The sequence below is a fragment of the Amblyomma maculatum genome, chromosome 7, assembly GCF_055883805.1.
Source record: "Amblyomma maculatum isolate TAMU_Amacu chromosome 7, ASM5588380v1, whole genome shotgun sequence".
NCBI classification, from domain to species: domain Eukaryota; kingdom Metazoa; phylum Arthropoda; class Arachnida; order Ixodida; family Ixodidae; genus Amblyomma; species Amblyomma maculatum.
This window is the reverse complement of record NC_139350.1, coordinates 100,259,241-100,271,815: the sequence shown is the minus strand read 5'-3', so window position 1 is coordinate 100,271,815 and position 12,575 is coordinate 100,259,241. Positions and strand designations below refer to the sequence as shown.

Below are 12,575 nucleotides of genomic sequence, written 5' to 3'. Positions count from 1 at the left end.
ATGAGTGCCTCACCGTGAATGTTAGTCAATCTGGCTTTCAAAACCATCTGAAATGAAGCATTTTTCAAGGTCTCCTCTACATGACTCTTCACTCACATGTACTTCAGGTCAAGCAAAGTTCCACTTAGTAGGTACTGAGAAGCTTGAGCTATCGTGGAGTCAATCTGTTGCACCAACCAGAATGAGGCTGGCGCAATGAAGGCAAACCATTCAGTTCTGACTCAGAACTGAATGGCGTGAGGTACAGACACAAGGCAGGAGCTCAGTTCGACCGCACTGCGGTGCTATTGGCAGCTGGTGCTGCCTGTGCTGCAAGAGACCATTGCTGCTGGTACAGCACACCCACAAAGTTGCACTCTGAAAGTATCGAGAAGCTTGAGCTAAGGAAGCATCCATCTGGCTTTGCGGCTCTGGAGTGATAAGGCCTATAAAAAATGCAACCACCTTGATTTTCGGGGGGCAATGGGTGCTGTTCTTTGACTCTGCAATGTAACAGATCACTTCTTGGCAGCTTCGCTGATAAATAATATTGTTCACACTTGTAATTTGTTTCACTGAAGTGAATGTCCTTCATGTCCAGCCGAAATCTCTTACACAACAGGTGCCTTCTGAAACTCGTCGCATCAGGAAATCCATGCTCAGCATTACGGTACTTGGATACTGTCCTCTTCCTTCCAACATCAGCTGTGTCACTCACAGAAAGTACTTCTTGATGTTAAAAGGGGCAAACCTTTCCCAGCATTGACAAGAATATACCACGCTAACCAACTCTCATGCCCTGTTAGCACTAATTTTCTTGTGTATGCTTTGTGAAAGTAAATAAGATGAAACTTTTGCCTAGTTCTGCTGATACAGTAGAACCCCTCCCTAGTAGTCACTCGAACTAGCAAAATTCTTCACTATATTGGGGTCTTTACAATATTAGTTTTTGATGATGACATGGGCCTGAAGATGCTATCTGGTAATTAAATGGCTGCTTATTAACGTGTCTTGTCGGTTTATAAAAAAATGAAAGCTTAGCATGAACACAATGTTGTCTTCTGCTTTTTCTCTCATTCAAGAGGCATTAGCTGAGAAATGCGTGTGACATAGTTAAGTGTGGCAAAACTGTACCTGTCACGCCTCCACTTGCTACCGCTGTCTCGTGCTGCGAGCTTTCAGTTGTTCTGTCCCCTTCTTTACAGTAGTGTAAGGAAGAAAAGCTGAGATACTTCACTTCACTATATTGAGTTTTACTACAGCAGAGTTTACCATTGTAGTTCATTAGACGGCAGTGCGAAACTATCTTGCATGGCATTACTGTATAGCCTGCTGAAGAGAACTTTCCCAGAAAGAAGCAATCTCGCCCGCCAAGAAGACTTGTATTTTTTGTCGTGTCGTGTGCATTGTACAGCAGCATGTCCAGCAAATCTGTTTGACTTGCACCTTGAATAAAAGCATTAAATTTTACTTGTGCTCAGCCTGGCACATCCATGTGACCTGCCTTCAGCCCACATCCTTGCAGCACTAAAGTCTGAGAAATGCTGTCTTCAACATGCGATGACAACTCTGCAGCAGTGGCTCGGTGGTTAGGCATTCAAGTACAGAGTCGGGGGACATAGGTTTGATCCTGGTCGCAGCGGCTGCATTTCAATGGAGCGAGAAGCAAGGTGCCCATGTAATTTCGGATATCATTGCAGGTTAGAGTCCCATATTCTCAAAATTAATTGGAGCCCTCCACTATGGCATCGCTCACACACAAAAAAATTCACGGAATGGAAAGGCGGTACTAAAGGCACTATCACATTTACTCTTAAGGTGAAGTTTGAGAGTCTCCCTACTTTCTCTCACATCTGTGATTTGTTATTCAAGGATCCCAGTGGGTTCAATTAACTGCCCTCATCTTTTTAAAGGAGCTGCCCAATCAGTGCCTAGCCATGTCACCTGCCAACTACCATCAGGTTGTAATTTTTTGCTCACAACACAGTTGGAAGGATTTTCTAGAGAAGGGGGCCTCTAAGGCTGTCACATGAATATGCATTCATGCACTTTGAACTCGGGCGACTACAGTTTCTGGACCAAAAAGTTATATTTAACCTAGCAGCAATGAACAATTGTCAGCATCCTTCCTTGAATTGTGCTTTGTAGGCCATATCTGTTAGCAGCTTCCTAGCACCCTCTACAGACAAAAGCTTGTGGATGTGTGTTATCAGTCTGGTGGGTACCATAGGTATTGATGGAACCAATAAGCTTGAATTGGTTGTGAAAATGTTATGAACTCTGGGGACTATGGTTTCTGAGCCAAAAAGGTACATTTAACCTAGCAGCAATGAACAAAAATTGGTGGCATTCTTCGTTGAACTGTGCTTTGTAGGCCATATCCTACCTGCAACTCGTGTCTGAATAGGTCTGTACCCACATTATGGCAGTTGTCCAGCTGTCCCCTTTCTTAGCAACGGAACTCTCGTCTTCATTCATGCTGCATATACATTCGGTATGTTTCCTTTTTGTTGTGGCATGAGAGGATTGGATAACCACAATATTTAGGATGATTATACGGGCATGAGCACTCCAGTATTAAAATTAACAAGGACTTTATGACGTCTTAAGTTACACAGCAGAAGTCAAACTGATTGAAGCACTATTGATTTGCTAATGTACCGGTGAAAAACACAAGGACACAAAATTTCAACAGACAGGCAACTTTCTTCAATTTGTTTACTGCACGGCAATGATATCTGAACAACACACACGGGCTGTTATAATCTGGCTAAAAAAAAAAAAAAAAAAAAAAAAAGAGTTGCATGCATCTGCTTAGGCATGTAGGGTAGGGTATGCTGCATAGCTATTTCTAAAGAAAAAAAAACACTTTGACCAAGATGTGGCTTCCTTGGCCTAGGGCCAGCGAACCACTTTGCGGCTCTTCATCTACAGGGCCTTGAATATTTGGAGGCTGGGATTTAAAAAATTCCTATGCAAAATCCACAACCCCATCCGAGCTGAAATAACGTTCACAAAGTAGCAAAATATAGTCTACGTTATCTGATAAGTGATTCAACATCGGCACATGCCTAGATTTCCTGAAATATAGAAAAAACTGCTCTCGGTGGCATGCACAATTTTCGCAGAAGAGAGGCGAAAAGCTATTTTGACACGATACGTCATCTGTCGAGCAGTGAGACAAGCTCCATCCCGGCCGTTGGCGCGCTTGCCGACAGATGACGCACCATGTCAAAATAGCTTTTGACATGGTTATGGCAATGGTGCTCAACGGCGGAACACAATGGAACACGGTTGGTGGTGGTCGTGAAAACTTTATTTCCGTAAAGAGAGAGAGAGAGCGCGGAACACAACGGCGAAATGAGCGAGAATACGCGCGTGCGCGCAGTGAGCACTCTGGTGCAGCTGTCCTCTGCCAGGTTGTTAAAAGAACCGGATCCAACTCCACCTGCTTTTTTTTGTGGGTTATCACATTTCCATCTGTTTTGTGTATACTGCTGGGAAAAGATCATGTCTTTTTTAAACTGCTCACAGTGTTTGCCTCGCAATTTTGTTCAGAAAGTGGCTAGTATCATTACAACCGGCGGATGTTTAGTGCCAAAAATGTTCTGATAAGTTTCGCATATTATTGAAAGTTAATCAAAAATTGCTAACTATAGTGTGGCAGGCGTGTATGATAGTGCCATTCTATAGTCTAATCATAATTCGTTTGTATTAATCCATTTGCTCGGCTTGGCCCTCTGCGTGTATGGGCATAGGAGTAAAAATTAAAAATAAAAGCTCTGAACCCAGTCTGTAGCATATGCAAACAAGTGAAAACAAGAAATAAGCTGGAACTCGCTTGATAATTACGCACATTTATGCCATGGCGGGCTGCGCAGTTTAAAAACGAGGTAATAGCTTCTCCTCACTTTCGATCCTATAAGCTGATCCATTTTTAATGGGATGACTTCCGAAAACCTCGCATATACTCATATGACGGCAGAGGTACCTGAACGTGCCCCGATTAACCTTCACCTTTATCGAACTTTTTTTTTTATTAAGCAAGCTTGCCTTAAAGCATATTATAAAAACCCATGTAAATTGTTTTCCGTAAGGACTCTATCGAACTTGCATGCTTACAATCTTTTAAGGCTGCTTTAAAACTGTGCAAGAAAAAAAAAAAAAAAAGCTGTCGTGAGAAGCAAGTGGCTGTGGCGGAACCATTTAGAAAATTGCATTCGTGCGATGGATGTTTATGTAAGTCGCCGCACTGGTAAATGCTGTAAACTCGCAAATGTACGGCGACAAAGAAAAGAAAAAAAAAAAAAAAAAAAAAAAGACGCGGAACCGCAGCAGAGAGCGCCAGAGCAAGAGAACGCATGCATGCTTCGGGTAGTCGCTGCCTAACTTTGCGCATGTGGGTCTTATATTATTAGTACTTTAACGATAGCGAAATTGTTGGCTGCCGCCTTGCCCGTGGCACTTTAAAGCTGGCAGCTCGACTGTGGTACGAGCGCAAGCTGAGGAAACTCGTGTTTTAAAGTTTGCGCCAAGCTGCGGCGGAAAACTTGATGCATAGGCGGCGAGCGCCGCGGTGCGGCGAAAGACTCTGCCACGCCCCTTTTCCAACTTGCGCTTACGCTCTCTCCGGCCGGTTGGAACGGAGAAAAACGTGCGCGCGGAGGTGCTCTCGGAGGCCATGCCTTTTCAATCAGTTGCTTGAGGTTCCCGTGCTTGCCGAGTTCTTCTCGATGTCTCCGCATTAACCGTGCGTCCCGTTGCATAAATACATCGGTGACTTCGGAGAAACATTTGCATGGTTCACTGGATAGTCTAAAGGCAAAAATGAGCACGCATAGATAGATTGTTTTGATAAGCCGCCCGCGCACAGTGTCCCGGTGCGCCGGGCTTTATGCGGCATGCCAATTTAGATATTGAAAGAGTGGGGCGTGCATTGAATGTGACCCTGAATCACGATGGAATGCATTTGCGGTGATCTGTTATGGTGAAGAGGAGTATGCAAAGAAAACGACCATCCCCGCCGGAACGTTGGACGTGCTACAACGGATGCCTGGTATGACATGCGAAAAGACGCTTGCAAGTGAAGGCGTTCTAAATGCCCGTAGTTCATCTGCTCTTCTAGTGGCTTTTGGTTTTGGTCTGCTGCAGTGTATCGCGGACCAGGTAAGACGCTTCAAGGAGTGCTCGAAATACGCTACATGTGTACTTATCCATGCCTCCCCTAATGTTGTTCGCGTGCGTGAACTGTAACGATATAGAGTCCAACATTATAATTTTTTTTGGAATAGTTGCTTAGTAAGGAGAAAAAGCTACCTCGCAAATAGCATTCGCCTGCCAACAATGTCATAATAAAGTTGTAGGTAAATATTTCATCTGCATCAGTCACTTACCGAGAAGCAAAACCTACCTCGCTTTTAATACATCTGTCCGAGTAATCTTCCATATTCGTATAGTTTCTATTAGAGCACTGCGCGGGCCTTAATTATTCACCCGGCCCGAGCCCGTCAACCGTTCTTGTTACCCGCCCTAGCCCGGCCCGACTTTTTCAATATAGGCCCAGAGCCGGCCGCGAGGTATAGGCCCGGCTCAGGCTCGGAACAGCCAGAGTACTAAATGCACTTCGGTAAAGCCAAAAACTTTTGGTACTACGCATCTCGTTTAAAAAAAAAAAGAAGAAAAAAACCGCTACAAAACTTAAAAATGGAGACCGCACTATGGGCAACGTTTAGGTAAAAAAAAAAAAGTTTTAGCATTAATGAAAGAGGTTATTACAGATTTACTCGCATTCGCAGCCTCCTCCTAACTTCACATACTGAAGGCTAGCATGATAGAATAGAATAATGTCACTATTGACAAATAAATATAAAACCTGTGAGGGCCAAATGGGAACAACTCAAAAAAAGCCGCACTCTATGAAAAATGCCAGTACGATGCGTATAACTGAAAATTTAACAACAAAACTGTAATAACAGGGTACCGTTTCCTGTTGAATCCAGGCTAGCTAATATTAACGAAGGCTACTTGTCTAGTCTAGCTTATGACCTCACTGATTTCTCTGCTGCCATACATAACATTTCTCACAGAGCTAACATACCGTTTAACAAATTAAGGGCTTCTGTTACACACCCAGTTCTTCAGAAGTTAAAAGATCTGAAAGTGCAACTGACAGTGTGCACGTGCAAAATGGTAGAGTGTATGGTGTACTTTTTGACATTTCTGCTTTGCCTTATAATTTGTTTCCAGTCCAACGTTTCGCATAGCATGAATCTACCGAAAGAAGTTCACACACTGGAAATTGTTCAAAATTGGCACCTTTTCCTGAGCTGCCACTTGTTAATCAAAGGCCTGAGTCAAGCCCAGGCCCATAGACTCACAGGCCCGCCACAATGCTGCCCTACCCGGCCCGGCCTGCGGCTTTTGGGTAAGCCCAAGCCCGTGCTGTGCTCTAGTCTCTATATTCCTTTGGGTACTGGACAGCTAAAGTATGAATGCTAACAATATGCCGCTTGTAAAAACAGACCTAAGTGCCTATAAAATTCTCTTTTCCAGAAATTAATTAATCATACACAGGTACATACCAAACCCAGTGAGTCCACATGTCAGTTTGTACCACAACCAACCATTCAGGATATTGAGGTGTGTTATCACTTGGGGTGAACTTTTAAGCAGTATCGTTATGCAGGGGCTAAGACTCGCTTCTTTTTTAAATTCTTGGCCAGCATTCTAATGGAGCAAAGCATCATCCTTAGGAGCATAGTTTGTATGAATTGCAAAAGAGGGGCTTATGGGCGCAGCTGGTACAGCAATATTTAGGAAGTTCAAGCAGCGTGAAATAAAATGGGGACGTGGCATACAACACAGCCTTTGTGCTAGCAGTCTTTCCAGGCCTCATTTGATTGCACTTGACTTCCAAAAAATGTTATACTTTGTTTTGGACTATATCTTTTGGAAGTGATGCTAACAGCTCCCCGGGCAGTGGCAATAGCCTGGTCCTCTAGTTTATGGGTATGACCAAGTGGATTTCAGTATTTGGTTTCAGATATATGTATATCTCATTAAGATCTTGAAAGGATAGCCTTTAAATGCATACATGCATTCTAATACTAAAAGAAAAACTTGCAGCACACAGTATTCTAGTTGCAATTAATCGCAAGAACAGAAAAGAAACATACAAACAATGACAGGTAAATACTGCTTAGTTCATTATTTCCATAATGTTTTAATCTTGAAACCAAATTTAGAAAAGAGTATTCAAGGCAGGGATTGAGAAGTACAAACAAGCAAGTAAGACTACAAATCGGCAGAAAAGCACACATGATCCTACTGTTCAAGAACACCTTATAAGCTCACTAGAAACTGTTGCCAAAAAGCTACCAAATGTAGACTGGACATCCACTGCAGCGGCTTTGCTCAGCTGCTTACCACAAGCTAACATGATCAGTATCACTACAGTGCCCTCATTTTGACATAGGTGAAATACAAAAGGCGCCTTTATGTCATGCAATGTTAAGCCATGCAGTTTACAAAGCAGCTTGCCATAGTGGTGCAGTGGTTAGGGTGCTCGACTGCCATGCCCAAGGATGTGAGATCAAATCCTGGCCGCGGTGGCTGCTTTTCGAAGGAGACAAAAAGCAAGGCGCTCGTGTGCTGTGTGATGTCAGTGCACGTTAAAGAACCCCGGGTGGTCAAAATTTCCAGAGCTGTCTTATACGGTGTCTCTCATAGCCTTAGTCGCTTTGGGACATTAAATCTCGAACCAACCAATTTACAAAGCCAAATGCATTAATACCTTACTTAACATTAATAGTTGCAACCAGCTTACCGATGCTACGGCTTCCACATTTTATGTTTGATTTGTCTTGAGTTATTCGCTCATTTTCTTTACGGAGAAGAATGTGGATTCTAGTCCTCAAGAACACCCTCGGCAACTTATCAACAACATTGTGGCAATCTGGGAAACAATTCACACACATCACATTCTCTCGGGCAGAGGCTTCCAGTTGAGCAAGAGTTAATTCATTTTGAAGAAGTTTTGCTTCATTTGTCTGAAATAAGTTCTCTACCACCTTCAATAACTCTACTACATCTTTTCTAGCGCTTCTTTAACACACAAGGGACACTAGATGAAGGAGGGACACATAAGAGCAGGACGGACGCTAGATCTAGCGTCCGCCCTGTTCTTATGTGTTCCTCCTTCATCTAATGTCCCTTGTGTGTTAAAGAAGCGCTAGAAAAGATGAGTTCAAATGCTTTCCAACTCGCCCAAGTTTCCGCCTTATTAACTCTACTACAGCTGGTGCTGGGAGAACAAGCTTGGTATCCTCTGTATGTGATTTCAGGCTTGTAAGTGTGCCAGCTTCCTTTGCAAGTCAAGGCACTGATGCAATCATCACAGCATGACATGTTTTTTTTTACATGCTGACAACCTACCCAGCAAGGTAAACAAGCGATTCTTCCTCGGGAACGCTAAGTGTTAGAATATCTTCAGGAAAAGAAACTGGGTCAGCATCAACACTACTGTTTCCCTCTCCAGTTGCGGTGTTCAAACCAGTGAGAAAAAATTCAGTCATGACTGTAGCTTCCATCTTTGCTTGGCCTTAAAAACTGGGCCATAGTTGCTGCTCGAAGTGCACAGCGAAACTCTAATGGTCTTGGCACTGGATTTTTGGCACGCAATGTGGAAAACAAGTTTTCCAGAGCATCTTGTCCAAGCCGACTGAGCAGCACAAAGGTGAAGCCCTTGGTGTTGAGGTAATAGTCTTGTAATTTCAAGGCAACAGTCGTAACCAAAATAATGCCTGTCTGAACTGGCTTCCAAGACTGCTTGGTAGTACTGCCGATACCGAGATGTTCGAAGAGATGAATAACATCTTCAAGAAATGCCACTGCATCACTGTACTTTTCCTCATCCAATCTACTAGCAGCAAGCTTTGTTGTGCGTGAAGTTTAAATTTTGAACCATTTAAACACAGTTTCAAAAAACCAGGCCGTTGTTAGTGCATCGCTTTCTATGTCCCCCCTTTGAATAAGGAACCATAGAGCTGCTGCTGTGTCATGGTTAAATAAAGAAAAGGCTAGCCCAACTTTCATTTTCTCAAAATGCCCCGAATCAAGGCAAGCTTCCTTGAGGTGGGGGGCAATATTTAGTTGTAGTTTGGAATCAATTTCAACAAGCTTCTTAATGTGTTCAATATTAACTTCATTGCATGGCAAGGCATGTTTATCAACTATATCCTTTGACAGGATGATGCACTGGCCACGTGTAAGATGGTTGCGTAAGATCTTCAGTAAGTGGGCAACGTCTGCCATAAAATATAGCTGCCGGCTTGGTTCACAGGGGTGAGGGCATGAAATCCTATACTTCGAATGCTTGCCCACAAGAATGCCAAATGACCTCCATAAGCCCCGATTCCCACCTCCCATGTCACTGACAATGGCGTCAACCTTAATGCCAATTTTTTCACATTCTTGCAGGATATGAATGATAAAATAGTATGCAACAGTCTGTTTCCAACGGATTGTAACACCCCCTAGCATGAAAACGAGGCCGTGAGTAGCCAGTGCGTTCTCTGGCAGGCCTGCTAGAGAGAGAGTTGGCTTGCCAATCACTGTTCCTGTTGATTGGTCATAGGCAAGCCCTGGCGTCAGCTGCATCTCATCTAGCATGAGAACAGCATGCCGCTCGGAGTCATCCATCTGGCTAACCTGCAAAAAGCAAAGTGATGATATTGACAGTACTGGAATCTTGGACAAATGTTATCATATTAATCCATAAGAAATATGTGTGATGAACTTCAAGATATTGCAGATTGATCAGCTTATTATCCATTGTTTACAGGATTTTTACTAAGGTGATCACTAACCTAAGAAGTGCAACCTTAAACATTCAGTCAGAAGACTAGCCTACGTGATAATAGACCACATTCCCACCATTAATAAAGTGACAGAGAAATGCACAGAATGTAACCAGCCACTATTCTACCCTTCATTGATTACCAGAAAAGCATGACTCAGTTGAAACCTGTGCAGCCATCCACGGTGCAGAGGAGGCATACGTAAAGATACCTTAGAATATCTATAGCGGTGACACAGCCCTTCACAAGGATTAATATAGCAGTCTAGAAGGGTATCGCTCAAGGAGACACTATATTTACGGTACTATTCGTGACATAGAAGGTGTTCAGAGAACTTGATTGGGAAGAGTTTGGGATGAAAGCTAATAGCGTGCCATTAAATATTTGCGGCAACACTGCCTTACTGAATAAATAAGTAACTCAAGTGCAGAATTAATCTGAAGATCAAGTCTAAAAACAGCAAGGAAGTGACTGCCAGTGCTTGTCCTACTCACTTTGATAGCAAGGGAACGTAGTATTTCATGCTGTATGCCAGGAGATATGCTCGAGGTAGCGCTGCAATGTCCGTTCGGTGGGCAACGGCATACCAAGCTCCCGGACAACATTGTAGCCTCGGCCTCCACATGAGAGACGCACCTTGAGGGCCTTCTCTATCGTGCTTTTTGACCATGGTGTCCCCTTCATAATGGGCCTTTCCAAGCACCGTAGCTGATCGGGTGCCAAGAAGTGCTGTACCTGCCTTCGTAGGGCGTTTTTCTGTTCGACTGCCTTATTTTTTTGTTTTTGTGCGTCCGCCACCCGACGACGAGCCTGTTCCAGCTGGCCCTCCAGTTGCCTTATCTTCATCTGTAGCGCAGCCACATTTTCAGCTGACAGAGTCTGGGTGGTTGAGCAGTCCCCTATTAACAATACAGTGTAATGAAAGCACTAAGTAAAACCACACTGTTGATGCCTCAATTATTGCAAAATTTCAGTAGTGCTGTTTACCATTCAAGGCATTGTATCCCTCTTCTTCATGACCAGCAGTTGCACTAGAGCGTGGAATAGTGTCTACAAGACAAGGAAAGTGACAGAGATTGTGAAACAAGGCAGAAGTGTCAGTGGTGTGTACCACTCACAGTCAATAGGAGAGCAAGCTTCTAAGGGAGGCTTCTCAGTTACACCACTCACAGGCACAGCAGAACCTGCACAAAAGTCAGCAATCAGTGAGCAAGTGACAAAGGCGTGATTCCACGAGAGATCAAATGGCTTGACATTTCAGTATTATTAAAAACCCATGAAAGTATTAATAAACATTTTCTAATTATGCAAGTGCCATCAATGCCATCGAAATGAAACCAAGGTAGAGTTGGAAAACTTAGCCCATCACTATCTATATGCCCTGTTATCGCTTTTTCATATTTCCATCAAACACTTGTCTATGAATCCTTTCAGTCAGCTTTCCATAGTGCACACAATAAAGTTAAATAAATTAAGTTGCACTCATTATATTGCGCACATGCTGTCATACTATGCGCACTGAAAGAGTGGGACATCTTATCTAAAGAAATTTCCACAGATTCTGAAGAACCAAATTTTAGCAGCATATGTGCTCACGCGTCATTGTACTTGTCCTTGTTTTCGTAATCTGAAATGCCTTTTTTTTTTTTTTGCGTTTTCCGTTATAAGGTGACATATTTGGTTTGTTTCCATTTTATTTGTAACAAGTATTGCTTTTCATCTTTGCACTGAATATCTATACCTCTTTTGAGTGTAATACAGGTTCTTATGCAGCACCATTATTAGTGTTCCTCCTATCCATGCAATATACCACATTAATCTGGTTAATTTAATTTCTTTTTTAAATAAACAGCAACCAATTAGAAATGTACTGTCTGTATTTTTCCAGGAACAATGTGGCTGTGAATGACTCAGGGGATGGTGTACACACTAAAGACAAAAAGCAAACCACAAAAGTTGGCCCTGAAATGTGTAGTATGATACCGCTCAATAAGGTGCAACTCACAGGAGCTCACATATGAGCCTGGCATCAATTGCTGAGGGCAGGCTGTAGCAAATCATGCACAAGGAAAAGAGTTCATAAGACTGAAAACCTAAAAGTCAGAAAATTTACTATGAAAAGCCTCTCTACACCGCCACTTTGCTCACCCTGCCAGGAACATTGCGGCTCAGAGTATTCTTGAGTAGGTTTGGAAACTGCAGGAGAAAGGCAGCAGCATACTGTGACAGCGAATTGTACGTCGGCTTAGGCAACAATATTAAGCAAAACAGTACTTACAGGTATCTTGACATGCAGCTTGTATGTGCCCTTCAACATTTTCTTGTGGCTTGACAGCTGAAAATGAGAAAAATGATGAACATAGGTACACCAAAGAATGCACAGGGAATGCTAACTGGTGGACATCACTCACAGTCAACATGTGTGGCAGCTGCCAACAACACGTCGAGTCCACTTGCATGGGGCAGAGCATGTGAGCCTGTGCAAAAGGAGTCCGTGAATGCAATGAGTGAAAAATGAGTAAAACTGAAAAATTGGCGCTGGCTGCAATCACTATGACCATTACCTTCTGATGTGTATTCCTCCATGCACTCAGACAGGTCAGAAGGGGATGCACCTTCATAAATACAAATAACAGACAGTGAAAATAAATCCATGCAGTTAGGGCTAATAAAGGTGCACTCAACAATATGCCACTTAGAATTGATGTGGGAGTCAAAGTTGGAGGTTACTGCGGAGCC

The 12,575-nt window shown here is 43.1% G+C and overlaps 1 protein-coding gene across 1 annotated transcript in view; it reads left to right on the top strand.

The window, feature by feature from the left end:
* Window positions 1-4,601: 4,601 nt before the first annotated feature.
* Window positions 4,602-12,575, top strand: part of LOC146184119 (uncharacterized) — a 36,695-nt gene continuing 28,721 nt past the window's right edge. Inside the window, exons 1-2 of the mRNA XM_084608492.1 lie at window positions 4,602-5,145; window positions 6,226-6,403. Coding sequence (XP_084464618.1) covers window positions 5,029-5,145; window positions 6,226-6,403 — 295 coding nt within the window. The 5' untranslated portion in view covers window positions 4,602-5,028. The remainder of the gene's footprint in view (window positions 5,146-6,225; window positions 6,404-12,575) is intronic.